The sequence below is a fragment of the Phyllostomus discolor genome, chromosome 4 (assembly GCF_004126475.2).
Source record: "Phyllostomus discolor isolate MPI-MPIP mPhyDis1 chromosome 4, mPhyDis1.pri.v3, whole genome shotgun sequence".
Lineage (NCBI taxonomy): Eukaryota > Metazoa > Chordata > Mammalia > Chiroptera > Phyllostomidae > Phyllostomus > Phyllostomus discolor.
In genome coordinates this window covers 119,998,628-120,024,862 of record NC_040906.2, presented here as the reverse complement: position 1 = coordinate 120,024,862, position 26,235 = coordinate 119,998,628, and the positions used below count along the sequence as shown (strand labels likewise).

The 26,235-nt window shown below is 36.3% G+C and overlaps 2 protein-coding genes across 10 annotated transcripts in view; one reads left to right on the top strand and one right to left on the bottom strand.

Annotated features, from left to right (window-relative positions):
- MMUT (methylmalonyl-CoA mutase) overlaps window positions 1-23,531 on the bottom strand; it is a 53,913-nt gene extending 30,382 nt beyond the window's left edge. The window contains exons 1-2 of one of the 3 annotated variants that reach the window (XM_036024202.1): window positions 23,344-23,531; window positions 478-902 (exon numbers count right to left, since the gene is read on the bottom strand). In XM_036024202.1, coding sequence (XP_035880095.1) covers window positions 478-902; window positions 23,344-23,378 — 460 coding nt within the window. In that variant the 5' untranslated portion in view covers window positions 23,379-23,531. Of the gene's footprint in view, window positions 1-477; window positions 904-4,174; window positions 4,368-23,343 lie in introns of those variants that run through there. The other 2 variants (XM_028508923.2, XM_036024203.1) reach the window with 2 other exon arrangements.
- CENPQ (centromere protein Q) lies at window positions 4,400-22,895 on the top strand. Of its 7 annotated transcripts, none has more exons than XM_036024213.1 (10): window positions 4,400-4,508; window positions 4,772-4,871; window positions 8,550-8,692; window positions 9,640-9,694; window positions 10,733-10,859; window positions 11,450-11,518; window positions 14,543-14,672; window positions 20,585-20,695; window positions 20,847-20,924; window positions 21,966-22,895. In XM_036024213.1, the coding sequence occupies exons 3-10, from the start codon at window positions 8,591-8,593 to the stop codon at window positions 22,095-22,097; spliced, it is 804 nt and encodes a 267-aa protein (XP_035880106.1). In that variant the 5' UTR covers window positions 4,400-4,508; window positions 4,772-4,871; window positions 8,550-8,590; the 3' UTR covers window positions 22,098-22,895. The 7 variants fall into 7 exon arrangements, with proteins under 7 accessions (XP_035880106.1, XP_035880100.1, XP_035880103.1 ...); XM_036024207.1 differs by having other exon boundaries at window positions 4,401-4,508; window positions 20,585-20,704; XM_036024210.1 differs by lacking the exon at window positions 4,772-4,871 and having other exon boundaries at window positions 4,436-4,508; window positions 20,585-20,704.
- Window positions 23,532-26,235: the final 2,704 nt, after the last annotated feature.

The following is a 26,235-nucleotide window of genomic DNA, read 5'->3' as shown; positions in this document are numbered from 1 at the left end:
CAAACAATGTAATTTTATTGTAGATCAGAAAGAAGAAATAGTAAATAAGATTTTCAAAAAATTAATGCTGGATAGCACTGAATATGTTTGCACCACATTATCATTTGTTTATTGCTTTCTTTAGGCATCACTTAAACCATTTTCTCCTCCAACTCCTAGCCTAATGTTTAATAAAAGATTTCAAAGGCAAAGTCAATGTTTCTTGTCTTCTTACAACTTCACTTCACCAAATTACATTGAAACAATGTGCATACAACTGTTGTTTGCTTTCAAGGATTTAATGTTTTGTTCTGGCTCACCTATCTTTTGACCATGGAAGTTGAAAACCATTCATTTTTTTCAGAGTTATATTCTAAACTACAAAATTATAAAACGAGTATTATCTTTATAAAGATTAACCAGCCTCCCCTCAAAAAAAACCAAGAAAAGAAAGTCTATATCTGATCATAAATACTGCATTTCACATTAAAATCTCACCCTTAATATTGTCCTTATAGAACTTATTGCTCTCTTCAACGGTACTAAAGCCAGCATACTGGCGGATGGTCCAGGGCCTAAAAGTGTACATGGTGGGATATGGTCCACGTGTGAATGGCTTCATTCCTGGAAGCTCTTCAGGTAAGTCCTTGGTGTCCCTGCTGGAATATAAGGGCTTTACAGAGATCCCTTCTGGGGTGCGCCATATTAAGTCTTCTGGATTTTTGCCTTTCAGCTGCTTTTTAGCCAGGGCAGCCCATTCTGGGTGAAGCGGTTGTTGCTGGTGCAGAAGTCGCTGACATAAAAGCCTGGAGCCTGATGACTCTTTTAGTTGCTTCAGGTGATGAGGTGATAGCAGAAAGAGCTGACTCTTAGCCCTCCACATGATGGAGCATGGAAAACACCCAACACAAACAAAAACTGACCTAGGAAAAAAGCACAGGATGCGTTTCTTTACAAGAGAGGCAAAATGGGAGCATTTGGTGAGAAAAGAGAAGGAAGAGGATATATTAGTATTATTTCATCTCTTCTCCTTTTCTGCTTCCTGTACCTGATATTTATAATTTTGGCCCCTCTTCTCTAGAACTACTATAATTATAGTCCTCCTCCTCAATAGCCTCTTAGATGGTTTTACTGCCCGATCTGAGCCCCCTCTAAGCCATTCTATACACTAACACCAATGCAAACCTGATGTCACACTTCTCTTAAGCTTTTTCAAAGGCTCTGCATCATATAGAGGATATAGCATATGGCCTCTTGAGTTTTTTTCATTCTGTAAGTTGTCATGTAACACTGACTTTATGACAGACATTGTTTTGGCTGCTGGATAACAGCACGATAAGGAAGACAAACAGGCACGTAAAGCCCACCATGACCTGCTTACCTCTCAGACTCATCATCCTCTGTACTTTTTGTGTTCAATAAATACTGGATTACCTGCAGTCCCCTTCATATTCCAAAGTTCTTTGACTTGCTCTTGCTCTTCCACCTGCCAACAATGTTCTTCTTTGGCTAATTCAGCTAAGGCTTCCTCTCAAACACGCAGGGTTTTCTATGTGCCCGGCACTACTCTAAGAACTTTATATATAAAGTAGCAATTTTAATTTTCACAACACCCCATTTATAGACAAGGACACTGAGACACAAAAAAGTCACCATTTGAACCTAGGCAGTCCCATTTCAAAGTCCTTGAATTTAAGTCACAGCCTCTCTTTGAATCCACAAGCTGGGCTAAATGGTCTCTTCAGTAATCTGAAGAACTGTGTCCCTATTTATACATCTATCATCTCCCATATGACAATGTATTAGAACACTATTTTTATGTTCATATAAAATACATTTATTTATGTAAGATATATTTGATATTCATATAAAAACATATATCATATATACATCTCTATATACAGGAGTGGGCAAAAATAGGTTTACAGTGGTGAGTACAAGAAGTTTATTCTTGTATTATTATTCATTATTGTATTATTTTCCATACGAACTGTAAACGTACTTTTTCCCACTCTTTTATATCTGTGTATATATATGTCTTCTCTGCTAATCTATATATTGCTGTGACATCAGATCTATATATATTTCCTATAACTAGCACCAGTCTTACACTAGGTGTCTAAGTCCAACTAAGTCCAATTTCATCATTTTACATATGTAGAAATTAAGGTTCAGAGAAATAAATAAAATAACTTGATGAAAATTCCACACAGCAAAGCAGTATACTGTTCACCTGAATTACTACTCGTTAGAACTTAGCATTTTAAAAGATTTTGAGATGTAAATTTTAATATACTCATCATGCCATATTGTTTTATAGTGGATAGGTCAAGAAGTAATGTGAACCTTAATTTCTATTTTCCATACCATTTCTTATCTATCGATTTAGTAAAACTTAAAAGAAAATAAGAATACTCAACCTTTGTTAGGGGGTTGTGAAGCAAAAGACATAAACCACTAGTTGGAGTATTAACTGCTTTAACTACTTTGGAAAACAAGTTGCCAGTATGTACAAGAAGCCTCAGAAATTATTACGCTATTCCACTGAGGAACATCACTCCTGGGAAAGTTACTACACGAAATACATGTTCCCTATAGTTGTAATAAAACTAAGAAACATCATTGAAAATGTAGAATGAGTAAGTAAATTATAGCAGAGGTATTAAAATGTATTTTAAAAATTGGCAAAACTAATCTTTGATATTAGAAGTCAGGAGAATAGTTACTTATGATGGCTAGTACAGAAAGGGAGTGAAAGAGGAGCTTCTGGGGTGGTCATGATCTGAATGCTGATTATATAGACGCATTTAATTTCTGGAAATTAGTCATACTGTATAATTACTTTATGTGCACTTACATGTAAGTATATTATACATAAGTCAAATTTTTAAATATGTTATACAGTTCCTTTAAAAAGGAGATGGGCTAAAAAATATTAAGTGAGAGAATCGGGATATAAAAATTGTAAATACCATATGTTCAACTGGGTAAAAATGCATAGAATAAAGTCTAATTGAAATATAATAAAAACAGTTCCCACTATTTTTTAAAAGCTATTATGCATTTTATTCCATTAAATACATAGGGTCCTTGTCATCCATCTTCTTGCAAGCCATATACTACATGTTCTAGCTTCAAAGGCAAACAAGAAAATAATTAAGTTATAACTGAACCACTAGGGTAGTGGTAGACATAAAAGGTAATTTGAAAACTGTCTGAGACTAGATTATAGACAGGAAATATATTATTTCACACAAAATATTCATGGGGCTTTCCTAAACCTGGACAAATGACTGGGAAAAGCCCTACCTAAGTGACTCCCTGAAAATCACACAGCAAATTGGTACAGGATGGAAATAGACATCATTTTTTAGATAAGAACAGAACTATTGCTGATAGTAACAGAATTAAATTTTCTCAGAAGACCCATCAAGAGAGACGTCAAACATTCAAAGAAGCAACATGTAAAAGCAAATAACTTTCAAGTGTTGGCTGTTTTCATGTAGGTCCACATTAATACTTCAAGAACCAGCCACCTCTAATGTTCAGCCAATTTGGGTTGGAGATAACATACAACATACAACGATAGCATGCAAATTAAAATAAGTGTTAAAATAAATAAGTCATTAAACATACTGGGAGAAAATCATCAAGTGATCTAAAACTTTACACACATACACTATCCACGGTTCCGGCTTCTGAGAGAGACAGCTCTCTTTCTAGATAGAACAAGCTAGTAACTTAACAATTTTATGCCAATTTAGACCTTTCTTATTCCACCTCTCACCGTTACCTCCACCTGTATACGGAAAGTCACTTTGAGTGCCACCACCTCTTACAAAAACAAAAACCTCACAGTAACAAGTGGAACCAAGGCACGCTTCTGGAATCGTACAAGAAGTGATCTCTGCCCAGAAGAAACTCTAGGTGGTTGGGTGGCCAGGAAAAATGGCTACATGGACCCCAGACGTTAAAAACACCTTTCATGAAAGTGAGAGGTCGGTGAAGAATCTAAACCTAAGGATAAAGGCAGAGGAGAAAGCGATACCGTCACAGTAGGAAGGTAAAAAAGGAGAAAGGTGGGAGGGTGGAAAGAACAGAGGCTTAGAGGACAGTGGTAAGGGGGAGTGGGGAGCCAGAAGAATGAAAGGATTTTTTAAAGAATGATGTGCCCCAAGACAACAACCGTACTCACTACCCGGCTTGTCTCGGACTTCAGCTTTGGGAGACCGCCTCTGACCCCTGAGCGCCCCCGGCCCCGCTAGTCCGAGCTGGGCCCTGCAAGGAGCAAGTGCCGGAGCCAGCCGGAGTTGGGGGGCGTAGTCGACAACGCCCTTCTTCCAGCCAATCGCACCGCTCTCTCTCGTGGGCGCGCTGCTGATGACGTCAGGGTTGTGACTTGCCTCCAGCCTCCCTGCAAGCGTTTCCTGTTTCTACAAGCCCACTTCCGGGTCTCTGGGACTTTCGATAGTTTGGGCGCGAATTCTTCCGAGCGTGGTTTCTCAAGGAGAAGACGGGGAGAGTCGTTGGTGAGCAGTGAAAGCGCTTACCCTGCAAGTCGGTCCAGGTTGGGGAGTGAGTTTTGTGACCAATACGTTTGTGGCAAACTCCGCGGTTTGCATTTGAGAAGCGTGAGGTTTTTCCAAAGGGAGGGAAACCCGAATTGGTCTGCCCTGCGCGCCAACGGATGGATTAATTTGATTTGCGAGGTAGGAGTGAAGCCAGGCAGGTTCTCCTCGCCTTTCCCTGAATTTTCCTCACCCCCGTCCTCCTTCCTTCATCTCCCCCGCAGCCATTCGGGGGACGAAGTGCAGCCTTAGAGATTAGCGTCTTTGGCCTTGAGGTTACTGCAGTCGGTGGCGTCACCCTCCGTTGGCGTCACTGGTCAAGAGGTAAACATTGTGTTTTGCTACTCGTCGTGTTCACGTCTTCTGCCAACACAGAGGTTTAGATGGAGATACTTGGTTTCCACGAGTTTCAGCTGGTGAGGAAACGAGACAACTTAGGAGCCTCCCTGTGTCCTATCCAGTAATGAATAAATTCTTTACTGCAGTGTAAAGTCTGTCCGCGAACTACCGTTCCAGTTATTTTCTGTCCCGTCCTCCCACGCAAGGTAAAAGTCTCGCTGGACTTTTCCGGTCCCACCATCAGGCTTTTGCTGTTTTCTTTCGAATACTTCAGTCTCCTTTTGGCTCAGTATTTAAAACGTAATGCAAATATTTAATTTTTCTCTGAATACTGTATATTCTCTCACACGCCATTCTGAGATAGCCATTCACTGATTTGTGTAACATCTGTCACATTATGTAAGACTGCATATAATAATTGTTTTTATGTCTGCCTGTGTCCACTACCACTAAGCTATGGTTTCCTGTGGATCTAAAATTTGTATTCTTTTTTGTATGAGCTATGTCCCACATATTGTTCTAGGCATTTATGTATTGTGTACAAAATTTTAACTTTACAAAAGCCTTTGGTGTTGGTACTTTTATTAACTCATTTTACCAATGGGGAAAGGGAGCAGATTTTTTTTTGCCAAGACTATACAGGTGCTAAATGGCAGAGCCAGGACTTGGAACCTGTGCTATTTATCCTCACACCTGGCTCACTCTTGGTGGTGATTCCTGGCCTGGGGTGGTTTCACTGCCAGAGGCATTTCATAATGTTTGGAGGCAATTTTGGTTGCCACACTGGAGAAGGTGCTGCTTAAGTCTAGCGAATGGAGGTCAGGGACACTGCTAAACGCCCTGCAGTGCACGGGACAGCCCCCACAACAAAGAATTATCCCATCCCAAATGTTAATAGTGCCAAGGTTGAGAAACGTTTTGCATTATGGTTCATTGCTTCAAGTAAGTATCGTGAGAACAGTGCTTCTCAAATTGTCTATGAGAAAGGGCCATTTAAAAATTTTTAACTAGTCACAACTGACACTGTTGTAAATTACAATTAAAAATTAATTACTAGTCAAACCAATAGAATGTGTAATACCAGAAATGAACACTGTAAACTTTGAGTACTAATGTGTCAGTGTAGGTTCATAGCTTGTAGCAAATGTGCCACTCGGGTGTGGGATGTTGATTGTGGAGAAGGGTCGTAGTAGGAGGTACAGGGGTATATTGGAACTCCCTGTACTTCTGCTCAATATTGCTGTAAACCTAAGAATGTTCTAAAAAAGAAAGCCTATTTTTTAGAAAAAAATAATTACTACAAAAATGAGATATAAAAAGAAAGATCACAGCCACTTATTCTATGATCAGTTTCAATATACACAAAATTGTTGCAAATTGCTATAAAAGTTTCTAAATGAATACTGTAAGTGCCAGCTGAAAGTAAGAGACCATAGGAGCCCACAGACTTTTAGAGAGCAATGAAGTGGATTGGTTAGGAGGCTTTGAGAAGCAGGTGGCTCATGATCAGAGACACTGGGCAGAGACACAAGAGAGCAGCTCCGCTAGAGGGTAAAGTGTGCGCCTTACTTGAAGTGTGTCCAGGAAATCATAAATCTAGCCAGCGAGGGGGATGCAAATGGAGTAGCAGGAGAGAAGTATGGAAAGCTAGACAGGGATAGATTGTTAAGGACTTTAAACAGCATGGGAAAGAATGTATATGTTATTAGACAGGTATTGGAGAAAGATTTTATTTTTTAAAAAAATCACTTATTTGGTTCCAAAATTTGAGATTGGAAAAAACTTGGTGGGACTGACTCATATCTTTTCCACACAGTGTCAGATGCAGCATGTTGGCTCAGGTACATGCACCAGGCTGGCAAGTTGGTGCTAGCTGTTGGTTGGGAGTTCAGCTGGGGCTTTTGCTTCAAGCTTCAGTTCTTCTCCATGTTGGCCTTCCTCATAGCATGGTAGATAGGTTCCAAGAGTAAATATTCCAAGCAAGACAGAGTTGCAGCTGCCCGTCTCTTAGCATTTAGGCCAATAAACTATACAGAATCATTTCCACCATATTCTCCTCAGACAGTTGCAGTGTCTGCCAGGATTTAAGACAAGGAACCATAGACTTCATATGTCAACAATAGAAGTGAAAGGAGTTTTTACCATTTGTAAGCTGGCAAATAAAGTGAGGAGGGCCAAATAAATTGTGGCCCTTGTTTGCTTCCCCACCTGGGTACTCTTTTTCAGTCAACAACCTGAACTGCTATCTATGACAACCCCTCCAGGAGAGATCCATAACGGAAACACCCTATGAATTGGTTTGCAAGTAGGTGGAATACAAGGACATGAATGTCACCTTGACAGAATTAGGCATTTCAGGAATGGGACTTAGCAGACTGGCTGCAGAGTAAGGTACCACATTTTTCAAGAGCAGGGTAAAGCATATTTGAGGTTTTGCTTTTTGTAACTGATCTCACATGTAGTTCCCAAGTGTGATCTTTCAACTGTTTCTTTCCCACTGTTGTCAGTCTTACTGGGGGTGGGAGGGAGCTTGAAACTTCCTTTTAAAATTGGAGGGAATAGATTTATCCAGAGTGCCCCTTTTATTATGTGTCTAAATTTACATATATAAACTATATTAATGTAATTAACTCTGAATTTTTAGAAAAATAATGGTGATTGATTTATATATCTAGCTGTATATACCTAAAAATATATACATATAACGTATATACCACACATTGTGTGTGTGTGTGTGTGTGTGTGTATCCATGTATACTGTACCTAATTTCTGGCTACTTACTCCTTAAGGCCTAATGCAAGAAAAAATACCCTATTCTTCTGTTCCTTTTAGCAGAAATGAGTTTGGTGATAAAGGACTATTAAATAGAGAAAAGGATCGATTCTAAATTTTGTCATTAGCACCCCCAGCACCACTTCTGTGCCTGTTTTTTAATCTGTGGGTTTGGGAGGGGGCGGTAGACAGAGGACTCAGTATACTTCTGTGCTCTTGTTGAAATGCACAAAACCCAGACAGAGTTGTATAGCTGAAATTTTTTTTTAATATATTTTTAAGATTTTATTTATTTATATTTTTTAGAGAGGGAAGGGAGGGAGAAAGAGGGAGAAACATCAATGTGTGGTTGGTGGGGGCCATGGTCTGCAACCCAGGCATGTGTCCTGACTGGGAATTGAACCTGCGATGCTTTGGTTTATAACTGAAATTTTTTTATGAGTGAATTTACTACATAAATCTGAATAAGATAAGTTCATGGTATCATTTTAAAAAGTATCTCCTCCTATCTTTGGCATACATTGAATGATAAATCCATTAGGTTTCAACCAAGGAGACCTGAGTAATATCTGTGAGATAATAGATATCAGAATTATCTGTGACCTGAGTAAGACAGTTCAACACTTTATATATTCTTTTTCTTGCATGTAAACATGGAGATATGTAATTGTTTGGGGGAGATGCAAAAGCATTTTTAAATGATTTTAAAAGCCATACAGATGGAAAATTTCTAGGAATGAAATTGAATTAGATATCCTTACTTTAATAAGAACCAATGTTATTGTTTTTAAAATATGCTTAAAAGCAATTTGGAACATTTATAGGTAGTCTTTTGAACAGAATACTATGCAAATCTTAAGCATTTTTCTATGTCCTTTTTATCTTTACAGATTTTTTGAAGCACTCTTAAAACTGTTCTATTTAGATCAAGATGTCTAGCAAAGCACACACTTCCAAGAAAAGGTCTCAACAGTTAAAAAGAAATCCAAAAAGAAAAACTGGTGATGAGGAAGTGGAGTTACCAAAGAAAGAGGTGATGAAAATATCTAGTTTATCATCCAGAACTCTTTTGTTTAAAGATTTGTATTTATTTGTTTATTTTAGAGAGGGAGGAGGGAGAAAAAGAAGGAGAGAAACATCAGTGTGTGTGTCAGTTGCCTCTTGCATGCCCCCAACCAGGGACCTGGCCTGCAACCCAGGCATGTGCCCCAATTGTGAATCAAATCGGCAGCCTTTCAGTCTGCAGGACGACACCCAATCCACTGAGCCACACCAGTCAGGGCTCATCCAGAACTCTATTAAAAATATCATTCATTCTCTACAAAGGAGTATCTGAGGACTGAAGGTGACTTTTACTGCAAGTTATAGTACTTCTTATTGTTATATGGGAACTGTTACAGCATAATTTGTAAAAGTTCCCAGATAGAAATTATTTACTTCAATTCTGAAGGTATTGATCCAAGAATTCTTTGAAAAGGAGCAGATCCTGGGCATTGGTAAGGTCTTTAAATGAGAAGACTGGAAATAGAGTGTACTAACTATGACATTCATATGTTAAAAGACAAGGGTATTTGGCAGTTGGTAGAGACTTTTATTACAACCAGGAAAAATTAGTTTGGTAGGAATTAGCTTTTTCCTACTATAATTTTACCCGTCTCTTCTCAAAGCTTCTTATTTGTTTTACAGGTACAGTATATAACACTTCACTGGTAAAATGAGTAATAATTTCTTTAAAACATTGTTTGATACAGTCTGAAGTCCTATTATACATTATCACCATTGTCCAGGAATTGCTTTAGTATATTTTTGCTTGTGACAAGTATAACCTTTTTCTGTAAAAGTGGCAATAGGCTTTCTTTCTATGTAACCAGAAGTTATATGAATTTCCTTCAATATATATAACCACTCTATTACCAAAGTAATAGCTTTTTATTTAATGTTTAATTCTCTCTTTGTATGTGTACATGTTTTTCCCTCTAGGTTAGAAACACAGTGAAAAAAAATAAAAATCATCCAAAGCGTCTGTGTTCTGAAGGTATTTCTTTTCTGTATCTTATTTAGACTGTCTTTCTCAAGCTACCTATACTCATGAGAAAATTATCAGCATCTTGTTCATGAGTTCTGCAAAAGCAAAAGATGGTAGTAAATAGCAGTATTCTCATTTTTGCAAGAATATGTTTTACTGGTTAGTCAGTTACTTTGGTTAACTGAAATTTTATTTACCATACCTAGCAAAATATTGTATAGGGTTATGAAATTGATAGAAACTAGGAAAAATGTGTACCACAGCCGGAATTATTACTGATCTGTGATACATAGAAACACATCCTGATTTCTCTTCAAGACAGATATCCTTCTGTTCTGCTAGCACTGTATAGATTAATTTGGAATAACTATCTAATTTTATTCACAGTAAATTATTTTAAAGTATTCATCTTTACTTAAATTTCACCTTTTCCTAGAAGAATTCCCTACCTTTTTTCACCCAAGACCTCATTACATCATCTGGTTTTATACTTCCATAGAGCACAGTACTTTTGCTTTTATAATGCTTTGCATCTATAATTATTTAACCTCCCTTCTTCCAAAACAAGTCTCCTGTGAGCCAATAGTATAATTCCACATTTTATCCCTTGTAAGTAGAACAATTAACAGTTTACTAAACATCGACTATGGTTTGGTTAATCTCTTTTGTTCCGGTTGCCATCCAACATTTAGTAGAACAGTTTTCTAGCCTTAACAAACTCTTTAATTAAGGCCATTTATGAGACCTATACTCTTATGTTGACTCCTAGTCATTATAGCTTGGCTCTTCATTTAAAATAGTCTTGCGTTTGTATCTGTAATATCAGTTAATATTATTTTAGTTAAGATAACGGTAGATAGCATATTCATATTCAATACCTGGCATGTTATGGCTGTGCAATAAAAAAGGAAATCAAACAATTGATAAACCTTTATAATATTTTGGTTCTCATGATTCCATTAGCTCATTTATATAAATTTATACTTCAGTTACTTTTTAAGTAGAAACATGTAACCTTCTAGATTGACCAGTCTCTTCTTTCACCAGAAACAAGACAATCAGAGCAAACTAGTCTAAAGCAGGTAAAGATAGCACTCAGCAGGAGAAAAACCTGGCAACCTCTTTCAAAGAATAGCAGAAAGCATTTGCAAACTATGATGGAGACAGTAATAATGTGAGTATGAAATTTCTCCATTTAACATTTGATTTCTACTTATATATTCCATAGACAGTCTTCTTTTAAATGTTATCTATTTTATGGTGATAGGGGATTTTTCTCTTGCAGATAAAGATATATTTGTTTTCTTTCAATGGCATTAACCTTAGTAAAAAAAAAAAGTCTTTGTTAATTTCAGAAACTCAGAATTACATCAGGGAAATAAAAATGAAGTCTGTGTGGCCCGACCTGTAAACTTTAACACATTCTATCAATAGGAGCCACTTAAAGAAGAAGTTGAGTTTAAATTGACCCTTTATATGTAACTTACCATGCCAGAGGAGATACAATACAAAGGAAATCAGGATTCTGCCATCAAGGAACTGAAATACATCAGAAGAGTCAGACATATAAATCAAATACAACATATAATATGATAAAAAGAACTTTTATACCTCTGCTTAAAATGTATATAGAAGGAAAAGTGATTGATTCAGTCTGGCTAGGAAGGAGAGGCACTTGAAAGAAATCAGAGAAAAAAACTAAACAGATTTTATTAGTTGTGTTGCAGACTAACATTTATTCAATCCTTTTTTTTTCTTTTCTAGAGCAATTTTGAACAACAAAGGTAGAGAAAATGAACAAATTCAATATCATCTTAACTGCCTAAAGAAAAGGTAAGATAATTATGCAATAGAAAATGTTTAAAACATATTTAGTAAAAATCTGATCTGCCTCTATGTTGCTAGAACAGACATCTGTGGAATATAAAAGTTTTTCATTTGGGATTTTTGTTGTTGTTTTAAAAAGAAGAACAATTTGGGAATGTATAGTCTATCCTAAACTGCTGCTATATGCAAGTCTGAGTTTTTTAAGAGAATGTTTTTTTTAATATTTCATTTATTTATTTTTAGAGAGGGGAGAGGAGAGAGATAGAGAGGGAGAGAAACATCAATGTGTGGTTGCCTCTCAGGTGCCCCCTACTGGGGACCTGGCAGCATGTGCCCTGACTGAAAATCGAACCAGCAACCCTTTGGTTCACAGGCTGGCGCACAATCCACTGAGCCACACCAGATGGGGCTCATTAAGGGAATTTTTAATGAAGAATCTGAACAGTACAAAATGCCTGCTTCCATAATTCACATTTCTGTATTGGGACTTGAAAATCATTTTGTCAACTTGAACTCCCTTTAATTTCGTTTTGAACAATTTGAAGTTAAGAGTTCACCACTTTTATTTATCCTATAAAATATGTGTCCTATTGCTGTGTTTTTTCTTAACTTTATATCATATTACTTTATTTGCACAAGCAGCAAGAGTCCCTTTCCAGGTTATTATTGTTCTTCATCTTGTGGCAAGTTACAAATAAAGATTTCTTTTCATGTGTTTTTAAAAAGTCACACCAGCCCTCACCAGTGTGGCTCTCAGTTGAATGGGGATCACCCCACAATCACTTCCTGGTCAGGGTACATGCCTGGGTTGCAGGCAGGTCCCCAGTTGGAGCATGTGGGAGAGGCAACCGATTGATGTCAGTGTTTCTCTCCTTCTCTTTCTCTTTCCCTTACCCTCTCTGTAAAGATAAATAAAATCTTAAAAAAATTTTTTTTTCACAGTAATAGCTTTTGTCCTAATTTAAATTAATGATTCAAACAAAACCATTGCGTTCTTTGATGCTATTTAAACATTCCTCTATTTTGCTTTTTGTTAATTGTACTTTCAGCAGTGCACCTTTTCAAAACCTGAAAACAATAGCCATTTAAAATAACAATTTAAAAAATTGTTTTTAAAGTCATACCACTATCAATGCTTTTCAGTGACTACGTTTTTCTAGTATTTTGTACATTTTCGTAGAGGAATGTTCTGTGTCTTACTGGTGTGCCTGGAAATGTTTGTGATGTAGTACTTTATTCTTGGGAAGACTAAGCACCAATTCTGCTTACTTGAATTGTAATTTCTGAAGGATAGCAGCAAAGTAAAAGCTGGGATTGGGTGGAAGTTCATGGAGAGAGGTAGAGGACATTAAAGAGATACTGCTAGAAATGGGCTTGTAAATGGCTTATAGGAATAACAGGCTAATGTTGAAGGAATGCACTAAAAAAGCTAATAAATAAGATAATGTATAATAAAGGTGTCACTATTTATAGTCTTTTTAATATAGGACAAATAATCACATTTGGTGTGTAAACGAGGATATTACAGTGCATAGTAGTGCTGTTCACTGATCACCCTGGGTCATCAGAAAAGATTCAATTCTATCCAACAGGTAGGCTGTCGCTTCATCATGTAGCAGCCATGGAGACATACAGTTCAAAGACTGCCTGTTTTCCCTTCACTTCTGCTTTCACATCTCACTCCCCTTCATTCCCAAAATAACAATACTCAAATACCTTCCCTTTTACTGACATAGCCATGTATACAGCCTTAGCAAAGTGATTTCAGTTGGTTAGCCCTTACAGTTTCTAGAGGAACATATTTTGGGAAAGTTGTCTGTAGAAACAGTATTATACATGGTGATTAGGTGTTGTTGCTATAGCAGGGTGTATTTATGTTATACCTTTAGTTTTATTAGACCTTAAGAGAATCCTGGAAATCTGACCACTATTTAGAACACTTGGAACAGTGGATAACCCTTCCACAGAATTGACTTAATAAACTTTTATTAAAAAACTGTTCATCATTGGAAACTTTATTTTAGTTAAGAAATCAAAAGCTTATCTCTCTCGGGAAGATTTATGCAGACAGGTTTTTATGCTTAAATGTGATGTCCTAATGATGATTTTCTGGATAACTGAAGCTTATCCTAACAGCTTAATGAAACTTATAATTGGTGGGGCTTATATTGCCTACTTTTTTTTTTTTTTTTTACAAAAAATTAATCATTTGAATAAGATCCAGAAAGATGTGTTGGGTTCCACTGTTCAAATTAGGTAATACAACAAAGCACTCCAAAATGTTTCTATTAAGTAGAAGCAACCAAATTTAGATTTAACTATTATGGAAATCAAGAATTAAATTGTGGGAAGTATATTACTCACTACTAGAAGTGAGGGTAGTGATACATCAGTTTCTATTGATGCTGTAATCAATCTAATTCATAGGAAGATTTTTTAACTTTAATATTGAATACTATTCATATTGATAGTACCTCAGAACAGAGCACTTTAATCTTAGCGTTTTATTTGTCCTAAAGTGTATGGGGCTCCGTTTTCTTTAATGTCATCAAATTAGATTATTTAATGAAGTCCTGGTCATGTTCTCTAAAACAACTGAGATTTGGAATTCAGGCTCGTAGCTAAGATTTACAGAGTGGTGCTCATCTCTTACCCAGTAATTCACAATAGGTGGTAGGCTTATGAGCTAAAATAAAATAGTCTAGGAAACATTTAGCAAACACAAGGAAATTTTTATTTTGAAATGCATGTAATTGTTAAATGTGTAAAATAGAAAATTTTCCTTTATGAAGCAGCCTAAATGCCCCCATGATTTGAAGTAAATCATAATGAAATGAAAGGTTAAATGATGATTTTTCGGGTCTTTTTGGGGAGACTTACTGCTAGGGTCAGCCACTGTTAATAAAAGATTATAGCCCTTGGGAATATGCGGGCAAAAAAGGTGACAACAGTATTTCAAAACAAAATAAAAATAATACTAATGGTACTCATAGTGTAAACTAATAATTGTGTTTTTATTCCATCCCTAAGATTGCTTCAACTGTGTGAAACCCTAAAAGTCCCTTCCCAAAAGCTGAAAGATCTAACTAATGTGTCAAGTCTACTGCAAATGGAAAAGGTGCATCACAGAGCTAATGAGGAAGGTCTGGCATCATTGCAGGTATGGGACTTGAACAATGAGTCCATAATTAGGGGGAAGGGGAAGAGACCAAAAAGTTCCTAAAATTATTATGATATTCTGCTAGTAATAAGTACTAGATCTTGTATTGGGTTTTTTTATTAAATTCTTTTTTTTTTTAATCTAAGCAAAACTTTGGGCCTCTAAAGTTACAAGTATTTCTAATGTTTTAGTGATTAGGTATCTTTTATTTTTAAAACTTTAAAACTGAACTATTGTAGTATTTTTCATTATCACACTGTAGGAACTCATCACTAAATTCTATTTGAAAACAGTTTTTCCATCCTGTATGTGGTACTTTCTTTTCAGGAACACAATCATCATCACTACTGTTATCATTATAGCAAACATGTAATGAGGGCTTTCATTGTTCTAGGCACTGTTTTAACCACTTACAGCCCTTAATCCTCACAATGACCTAACGAGGTCTGTGCTGTATTATCCTCATTCTACAAATGCGAAAAAGAGACATATTAACATTTATAGCTGAACCTTAAACAAACTACTTAAAGTTGTAATGCATACCTAGTCAGTCTGACATAAGACAGAGCATGATTCCTAAAGATTATCCTTAGGAGTTAACGGTAATAACAACAGCTGTCATCATTAACTTCAGCCTTTTAATTAGTGGATACTTGAACAGTTAAGAAAAGCATCTTATCAGGAGATCACTTCATAAATTATATAAATATCTAACCACTATGCAGTACACATGAAACAAATATAAAATAATGTCAACTGTAATTTTTAAAAAGTGCAGATAAACCAAAGAGGGAGAAAGAGAAGCAACCTTAAGGAGTTTATTAAATAATTATAAAAACTAAAACAAATAGATTGGACTATATATATCCCTTAGTAATTTCCGAGTTTGTCAGTGTGGTGCTTAGCTCTTTGTTAGACCTAGCAATTCAATAAATACAAAGTTCAAATTCACAGATAATTTATTCCAGCTTTTTCACATATTCAATAACTTAGGTGATGTTGAAGAATTTGTTTCTAAGCAACAAATCTACAAATATTATAAATTAATAGGATGGTATTTTTTTAGTGATTGCCTGGCTTTCTTCATAAGGTGAGATTATGTTTAATTTTCCCCCAATGTTACTGTTTTTCAAGAATATATTTTCAGTACTAGCACTAGTTCTAACAGTTGGATGACATTAGTATGGGTTTGTTTGTTTTTTTTAATTTCAGCTTTTCTTTTTTTCAGATTTTACTTATTTTTTAGAGAGAGGTAAGGGAGAGAAATAGAGAGGGGGAAAAACATCCATGTGTGAGAGAAACATCGATTGGTTGCCTCTTGCACTCCCCGAACTGGGGACCAAACCTGCAACCTAGGCATGTGCCCTGACCAGGAGTCAGACCCCTAACCTTTTGTTTTGCAGGACAGTGCTCAACCAACTGAGCCATGCCAGTCAGGGCCTAATTTCAGCTTTATTGAGGAATAATTAAAAAATAAAATTATAAGATAAGATATTTAAAATGTGCATCATGATGATTTTATATATGTATGGATTGTATGTGACAGGATTCCTCCATCTAGTTAATTAACACATCAATTATCTTACATATATATTTTGGGGAGGGGTGTGAGTAAACTGTTTAAGTTCTACTCTTAGCAGATTTCAGCTACACAATATGATGTTATCAGTTATAATCACCATGTTTTCCATTAAATCATTAGACCTTATTATTACTAAAAGCTTGTACCCTTTTAACATACCTTCCCTATTTCCTTTACCAACCCTTCCCCCAGCCTTTGGCAGTCACTCTCCTACTGTTTCTATGAGTTTGATGTTTGTTTTTTCTTTTTAATTTAATCTTTATTGTATTTTTTTACATTACCTTTTTGTCCCCTTATATCCCCCTCCCAGCAGTTGCTACACTATTGTCCATGTCCACGAGTCCTTTTTCATTTTTGCTCAATCACTCCACCACCTAACATTCCACCTTCAAATAGCTGTCATCCTGCTCTCCATCTATGAGTCTGCCTCCATTTTCCTTGTTTGTTCAGTTTGTTCATTAGATTCCAAATATGAGTGAAATCATATGGTATTTGTCTTTCTCCGACTGGCTTATTTCACTTAGTGTAATGTTCTCCAGGTCTATCCATTCTGTCGCAAAGGGTAAACTTTTCTTCTTTCATATGGCCTAGTAGTATTCCATTGTGTAAATGCCCCACAGTTGTTTTATCCACTCATCCACGGATGGACACTTGGGCTGCTTCCATACCTTGGCTATTGTAAATAACACTGCAGCGAACATAGAGGTGCTTATGTTCTTTCAAACTAGTGTTTTGGGTTCCTTTGGATAGATTCCCAGAAGTGGGATCACTGGGCCAAAAGGCAGATCCATTTTTAATGTTTTGAGGTATCTATACTGCTTTCCACAGTGGCTGCACCAGTTTGCATTCCCACCACTGGTGTAAAAGGGTTCCCCTTTCTCCACATCCTCACCAGCACTTGTTGTTTGTCAATTTATTGATGATGGCCATTCTGATAGGTGTGAGACAATATCATTGTGGTTTTAATTTGCATGTATCTGATAATTAGTGACACTGAGCATCTTTCCATGTCTCTATTGGCCATCTGTATGTCCTCTTTGGAGACATGTCTATTCAGGTCCTTGGCTCATTTTTTAATTGGGTTGTTTGTTTTTTGGTGTTGAATTTTTTAAGTATTTTGTAAATTTTAGATATTAATTCCTTATCAGTTGTATCAGCAAATATGTTCTCCCATTCTTTGGGTTGTCTTTTTATTTTGTTGATGGTTTCCTTTGCTGTGCAAAACTTTTTAGTTTGATAGTCCCATTTGTTTTGTTTTCTCTTTTGTTTCCCTTGACTCAGGAGATACAGCCAATAAAAATTGCAACAAGCAATGTCCAAGATTTTGCTGCCTGTGTTTTCTTCTAGGATTTTTATGCTTTAGGGTCTAACATTTAAGGTTATTTTAAAAGGTCTTAAAGTATGATAATGGTAAATGTTACCATTAATGGTTAGTATTTCCATAAATCACTTGAAAATTATAAGAGATATAAATGATAATGTGATTTTTATAATACTAGGAGGCATTTGTTTACAACTAAAATTAGACGTCCATGTACCAAAAGCTTAAATACAATTAAATGGAAAAAAACTTTTTTCCTATACCCAACACTTAAGATGCCAAATGTGTGACTTTTCCATACCAAGCAGTCCTCCAATTCTCTGTGGACACTAGCTGGGTGCCCTGCATTTTCATTCCATTCTGGCACTATCTGGCATTGGCACTGACCCCACAGGTTAAGGGCTGAGTCCCACAAGACTGCCCTCCCACGTCAGCTCCCAGGTCCCAGTTGCATGCCCAAGCCTCCTGTACTTCTCACCAACCAAGTATATGAATTGGGGGTTCCTATGACCCCCCTCCTTAGGTTCAACAATTTGCTAGAATAGCTCATAGAACTTAAGGAAGCACTTGGCTTACTATTACCAGTTTATTTTAAAGGACTCAACTCAGAAACAGCCAAAAAGAAGGAGTGAAGGATCCAGAGATCCTGGAAGTTCTCTGAGCCCCATTGTTGAGAGTTTTATGCAAGCCTCATCGAGTTGGCATGCTGATTGTTAACTAAATCTCCAGCTCCCTTGCCCTACTCAGAGATGAAGGAGTAGGGCTGAAAGTCTCAGTTCTCCAATCACAGGTTGTTTGTTCCAATAACCAGCCTTCATCCTCTGTGAGTCATTCATTAGCATAAACGCAGGTAAGGTTGAAAAGGACTTAGGAATAACAAAAGATGCTCCTCTCACCCCAATCACTCAGAAAATTACAAGGGTTTTGGAAGCTCTGTGCCAAGAACTAGGACAAAAACAAATGCTATAATTAAATGTGCTCTTACTACTGCCCCCATTGCTTAGGAAGCTACAAGGGTTTTAGAAGCTCTGTGCCAAGAACCAGGAATGAGACCAAATATATATTTCTTACATCATAGCGGTTTGTGGTTTGCTCTATAGTCAGTACTCAATGGAAGCATTGTTGGTATTGTGAGCATAAGAGTTCTTCATTGGCATAAGAGTGTGTCTGAATGAGGAGTTTGTAGAATTGTATTTATTCGTTTTCTCCTATGTATATTTCTTAGAACCACTACTTTTTTTTACTGCAGCCTAGAGTTATTGTTGGTTGGTGTTGACTTTCCAAAACCTGGAAAGAACTCACACAGACATGGGGAATACAAGCAATTTCCACACAGGTTGGCCCCAGCAGGGAATCGATTTCTTTTCCTTGTCAACATTATAACAAAATGAAGTTGAATGAGAAAACACTGTTTGAGGACCAGCTGTACTGAAAAATGAAGTTACAGAATTCAGGAAATAATTAGAAATAAAAGAAAAAGCCTTTGGATATGCAGACTAAATTAGAAGGAGTACTAAAACAAAGAAACACAACAGGTAATGCTTACAATAAGTAGAAGGTAAAATAAGGAAATTTTAAGAATCAAAAAGAAAGATTGTTTTTTAAAGTTTTCTAGAGAAAAGTGGCAAATACAAAAGTTTGGCAAAGAATGTGCAACATGGGTATGGTAGGAATACCCAAAGAAATAACCAAAGCAATGGAACAAAATTAACTTTTAAAAATTTTTAGTCTTTATTATCAACTCTTCATTCAGTGCTCTTATTCAGTCCTTTCTATATGAGTTGATGGAGGACCCCAGGAAGATACGTCTAAATGTTAGCTCCTGGAACGTGGCCTTATTTGGAAAGGGAATCTCCCAGATGTGATCTCAAGATGAGATCATCCTGGATTATTTGGGGCAAGACCTGAACCCAGTGACAAATGTCCTTCAAGAGATTGACGTGTCTTTGTAAGAGACACTGACACGAAGGAAAAGGCCACGTGCAAACGTGCCGAAATTGCAGTGATGCCGCTATAAGGAGTGCTGGCAGCCTCAGCAGCTGGACAGCTGAACGAGGCAAGAAAGGAATCTCTCCTAGAGCCTTCCGAGGGCGCACCGCCCTGCCGACACCGTGATTTGGGTTTGGGACATCTGTCCTCCAGAACTGTGAGGGAATAAATTTCTGTTGTTTTAAGCCACCAAGTTGGTTGTAATTTGTTACAGCAGACATGGAAACTAATACATGTGGTTTACATAATAGTTGTATTTGATAGAGGTCTCCTAATCCAACAACCAATTCATGGGAAATTAGGACTGAGGTGTAAGTTAAAGTAGTACAGCCACTTTGGAAGATAGCTTGGCACAAAACTAAACATTTTGCCATGTGACCCAGGAGCATACTGCATGTGGATCTTTGCAGCAATATCATTTATGGTTGCCAAAATTTAGGGAAAAAACAAGATGTAGGTGAATGGATAAACAAACTGTGGCACCTCTAAACAATGGAGTATTATTAAGCATTAAAAAGAAAGGTGGTTTCAAGCCCTGAAAAGACATGGAGTTAAGTTAAATAAGCCAATCTGAGAAGGCTATGTCTGTGCAATTGCAACTATATGACATTCTGGACAAGGCGCAAAACTGGAGACAATAAAAGGATCAGTGATTGTCAGGGGTGTGCGATGGGGTAAAGATGAACAGGCAGAACACAGAGTATTTTTAGACCATCAGTCCATGGGCTGTGCTGGGTTTACACGGGTCTTCCAGAATCTCTGATGCTAGCAGCTTTGGTAAGTTTCTGAGGACACGTTCTTGTACATGGGCTATATCTTTTTATTTCCTTGTAATAAACTATTGCCTTGGTAAATTAGTTTCTAGGAAGTCTGTTTTTTAAAAGAAAAAAATATATTTACCAGTTTCTTCTAGCAGTTTTTAATATAGAAGATGTTTTTTAAAGTATGTATATTAATATCTTTTCGTTTTATTTAATAAAATATTTTATTTGAATTATTAACTTTCTCTTTCTGACTCAGGAAGAAATAGATAAAATAGTAGAGACCACAGAGTCAGTGACTGGGAACATTCAGAGCCTAAAGGACAAAATTCAAGTTCTGACAAGTGAGGTGGAAGAAGAGGAGGAGAAGGTAAAACAGGTAACTGTGTAAATAATATGTGGCTAGACCCTGGATGTAATTTTTAATGCTTACATTTTACCAAGACAACTTTCATTACGTTTAATAAACTGAGAGAAATTAGTCTTTTGAAATAATCTGTAGCTTTCTTTTTCTACTTTAGATGTTTCACATAGATAGTAACAGGGTACTCTCCCTTCCAGAACTTTCTCAGAAGAGTCTCAAAGCGCCCATACTTCAGGTAAGAACCAGTTTACTATATTGACTATCACTAGCTGTGAATTAGATATTTAAAAATATTATATATCCTGTTTTTAAAAAAGGGAATTCATGACAAATATTCATTTCTCATTTCATACTAAGTTTGAACATCTTTCTTTGTCAATTTATGTAGATGTATCTCATTCTTATCAGTAGCTGTATAGAATTCCATTGTGTGGATGTACCATTATATAATTTGTGAATTACTGATGGAAATAAATAAGTTTTGCAAGTGCAGATAATGCTGAGTATACTCTCGTACATCTATTTTTGCACATTTGTCTGGTCATATAACTATAGGACAGATTCTGGCAGTAAATTCTGACAGTTGCTTTTGTTTATGCTTCTAACAGTGGCATATAACTCTTCATAAAATAGTATTATGTCTTATTTGTAATAGATTATACACACTGGTAACTTGTCTATTCACAGGACCCTAGTAGATATCATAGTGTACATGTTTATGGTGGTAGGAAGTTTTTACATTTTCTCAAAAAATAATTTGAAATTTCCCTATCTATAACTCACTTAGGGGTTAAGTAGCAGAAATGGACAGAGGGAAAACAGAATAATACAGATTTGGAAGAAAAGCAACAGTGAGTTGATAGTTATTACAGTTGAGTGATAGGTACATGAGATTTACTATATCATTCTCCAAATAACATACATTTGATATTTTTCATAATATTAAAAACCAATTATATGCGTGAGGGTGGCTAAAAGGCACAAACTTCCAGTTGTAAGATAAATAAGTCATAGGGATGTAACATACAGTATGGTAATTAGTTAATAATAACATTGTGTTTTTGAAAGTTGCTAAAAAAGTAAATCTTAAGAGATATCATCATGTAAAAAAATTGTAACTGTGTGGTAATGGCTGTTAACTAGATTTATTGTGGTGCATTTCACAATATATACAAATATTGAGTCATTATGCAATATACCTAAAACTAACATAATGTTATATGTCAACTATGTCTCAAAAAAAATTTTTTTAACTAATCATACATTGTACCCACAGAAAGAAATTTTGGCACAAATTCCCAACCAGAATGCTCTTCTGAAGGACTTGGATGTTCTCCATAATTCATCTCAAACAAAGAACACGTTAGCTTTCATTGAAGAATCCTATAAGAGACTAGATGCCTCTTAAAGAATGTTTTTTAGATTATTTCCACATTGATTTAATGTTTAAAATTTGTAAAACTGTTAACCTATGATGATATTTCAGAGGCTAAGGCTTCTTTGGGATTTATTATTTCCTAATATGGAGTTTATAATTAGCCTCTGTAGATCCACCATTAGCATCTAATGTAGCCCTGAAAACTGTTTTTAGCAGTTGCCATGTCTAGGAACTCATATTTATGTTATTGTATTTCAGTTATTTAACTGAAACCATAGAATAAGAACAGTCACAATCTAATGATTTATAATGGCCAAATAGAGTTCATTTATGGATTAGTGCAGAGGAAATTTGATACTGTGACTTGTTATAGTACCTAGTTCACAGAACTCTGTTTGCTATCATTATTATTCTTTAGCTGATGACTTGCACTTTCTGTCTGGTTTTCTGGAACTTGAGAAATCCCCAAATGCCTTTTGTTTTTACATAACTCTCTAGACTTTGTGGTGTAATTAAGATTTGCCAAGTGTCTTTAACTTTGGAGGTAGCAGGAACATTTTATTTCTTAGGTTGGTTTAGTGAATAAATGCTAAATACTTATTATCCCCTGTCATCAAAATCATACTTTTATTTTATAAAATTACTCAAAAAAAACATTTATTCCCTTAAACAAAAACCAAACCAAGAAAATTTCCTAAACCTTTCCTCATTGTGATATGTATATACATGTAAATAAATGATCACTAAAATATATCAAAAATCATTTCTAACCAACTACCATATATTATCTGGATTGCTTTTATCTATTTGTAAAATAAAATAAATTAATCATTTTCTGTCTAACCTAGAATTATTTGTCAGTTAATTCAGGTGGTGCCATAATTCTAATATCCCCCAGGCAGAGACCACCAGGAGCACAACTTTCATTAAACAAATTTCAGTTTAATGCTCATTGAAGTGAGGGAGACCACACGCCATAGGAAAACTTGGGCAGCTCAGTAAAAGGGTCAAAAGCAATTTCCTCTTAGGAAGTAATGGTCAAAGAGGCCATTAATGGATTTTAGAGCGAAAGAAAGTCTTCAGTATAGGAAACGTGTACTGTAGCATGGACTGCCATGCTAGGCAAAGCAAGTAAAAGATTTTACAAAATATCTTAAAACTTAAAACTCTTTACTTGGAAACATACAGCTTCATGGTTTTAAAGTGACTATAAAGTCTGCTGGTTCTCTCAGAACATCTGACAGATTATTGAACACCAACTAGAATTTTTACTTACCATTGCTGCTGAGTGATAGATAGTTCTTCATGCATCAACCGGTCATACTACTGTTCTAGCTTTGAAAAGTACATGATCTTTTGAGAGATCTACAGTATCTTCTGGCAGATAGGCAATTCAAAACATAAACAACATTTTCTTTAAAGGCTATATTTTGGTGCACTCTTTATGAATAATTTAACAGTTAATTGCAGACCCAAATAAAATTAAAATTCTACTGCACACAGTCCCAGTAATTCAAATGGCCATCTTCCTGTGTAGCATTCACACCCACCTGACTTGTCACATGCATAGTCCATGCCAACTACAGTACAGCTCTCCAGTGAGGAGAGAGTAAGCACCAATGCCAGAAACTTCACATTCTAAAAATACTTTGGAATGGAAGAGAGATAGATCAAAAATGTAGCATATGATAAACACAATTTCAAATAAACTGCAGAAAAATATTATTCAATAAATGGTCTCGAGAAAACTGCTAACTGTACCAGAGATGGGGAGAGGGCCAGCAGTTAATATTCCTGCTTTTAAGCCAAAATAGATTCCAAATAAAGTTAAAATATAAAAATACAAATTATCAGTAACAAATAGGTTAAATACAAGTAGTCAATTCTCAAAGATATAAATGGCCAATAAGTATTTGAAAGATGCTGAACTTTAATCACTTAAATGCAAAATAAAATGTTTTCACCTATCTGGCTGAAAAAGGCTAAAAGGGAAAGCTGCTGTACATATAGAATTGGTCTCCAATAATGCTGCTGAAGGAAGGAAGGTATCCTGGTGTGATTTCTGTGTGTGGAGGGGCTCTGGAGAGGCAGCCTGAACACGTTGCAGAACCTTAGTGTACTGTCAGTCATTTAAAATTCTTACTTTCTGGAGTCCTACAGAAATTTGAAATTTCAGAGAAAAGTAATAATGAGTAATGGGGAAATCTCTCTGGTCTGCAAATTGTTACTGCACTTGAAAGAATCAAGCTAACTATTCAAGAGAAATGATCTACACTAACTTTAGGCACATTATATTCTACTCTGGATTAAACGTATCTTCACCAATGTAGCCTCATATAAAGTTATTTGAAAAGTTTTGTGTTGATTCTAATTGTACATTTTATTAAATATTCTTGGCAATTAAAATCTGCCCTGGCTGACGTAGCTCAGTGGATTGAGCGCGGGCTGGGAACCAAAGTGTCCCAGGTTCTATTCCCAGCCAGGGTACATTCCTGGGTTGCACGCCATAACCCCCAGCAACCGCACATTGATGTGTGTCTGTCTGTCTGGCGTGCGCTCGCGCTCTCTCTCTCTCTCTCTCTCTTTCTCTCTCCCTCCCTCCCTTCCCTCCATAAAAAAATAAATAAAATCTTAAAAAAGAAAATCTGCCTTTCTTCTCGGGCCCCATTTAGAAAAAAAAATTAAAATCTTACTTTAACTGAGCCCTCCCATTTTCCCCAAATCTCAGATGGGCGTGTTTTACAAACAGGTTTTGTTTAAATATGACCCGCGCTAGAACCTAAAATTAAAGGATTTTCTTTCTTCTATTTGGTTGGATAGAATTTCCTGGCATTCTCTATTTACCAAAACTCAAAGCAGGTGCACCTGTCAAAATTAGTATTTGAATCATGCAGTTGGCTTAGTTTCCAAACATAAGCCTTTTAATCCTCTCATGTTTCGTTCATTGTCAAGAAATACTCAGCTTTGAGGAAGAAATGGTGGGGGCAGGGAGAAAGCAAGCGAAAGCAGAGAGATTTAAATTTCCCACTTGAATTTTTATCATGTCAAAAGTGACTGGGCCTTTTTAATGTTACAACTAGCTTTCCTTGTAAAGAGCTGCCACTGAATGTAGTCCTTCGCTACTAAATCACCATAGAAATGCTTTCTGTTGGCTTCGGAGTTTGCTCTCAACTCAAGTCCCTCTGCTGTTATCAAGGCTATGAAATTGAGGCAGCAGCCATATCTAAAGATTGGCTACAGTTATCAGACTTGGACAAAGAGGAAGGAGGGATGTTTTCCAAATTCAGTAAAACTACTACAGGCTACTTTTTAAAAATAAAGTTGTTCACTATTCATAGTTTTTATCTTGTTTTTCTTAGACAAGTCCCTTTAATGTTTCATATAATAAGAGCTTGGGGATGATGAACTCCTTTAACTTGACCTCTGGGAAGCACTTTATCTGCCCTTCCATTCTAAATGACAAGCTCCCAATTATCAACAGCTGAACCTAAAAACAAAAACAAGCTAAGTAAACAACTAGAACAGGAACAGAATCACAGAAATGGAGATCACATGGAGGATTTTCAATGGGGGAGTGGAAGAGGGAGAGGGAGAAGAAGTACAGGGAATAAGTAGGGTAAGTGGTAGTTAGAAAATAGGGGGAGGTTAAGAATAGCATGGGAAATGGAGAAGCCAAAGAACTTATATGTATGACCCATGGACATGAACTAAAGGGAGAATGAGAATGGGAGGAGGGTGCAGGGTGGAAGGGAATAAAGGGGACATGGGACAACTGTAATAGCATAATTAGTAAAATACATTATTAAAAAAGAATTGCTATACCTTGCACTCTGTCCCTAAAAAAGAGATGCACTGCATTGGGTACTTAGGCATTTGGAGCCCATTGGTCACATTCGAAGGTGCTGTTCTGATCATTTACCAGGACCAAAAGGGCAGTGTGCTTTGAGGATCTATCCAGGGCAAAAAAAAAAAAAAAATTGTTCATATTTTAACTATTGGAAACAAATGCACCTTAGCCAATTTCACCGTTTCATACCCCCAAGGAAGTCCTTAAAATAAATGTAGTTTTCAAATGGAACAACAGGACTATATAAAAGTAACGATAAAAATGCCTGACATTTACTGATGTGTGCTGTATGCCAGACACCATGCCAACATTTAACCCTCT

Coding starts and splice junctions, on each gene's coding strand:
- CENPQ (XM_036024207.1), top strand. CDS start 8,591: ATGTCTAGCAAAGCACACACTTCCAAGAAAAGGTCTCAACAGTTAAAA. Junction 9,695..10,732: donor AAAGCGTCTGTGTTCTGAAG/GTATTTCTTTTC, acceptor TTCTTTCACCAG/AAACAAGACAATCAGAGCAA. Junction 11,519..14,542: donor CTTAACTGCCTAAAGAAAAG/GTAAGATAATTA, acceptor TCCATCCCTAAG/ATTGCTTCAACTGTGTGAAA.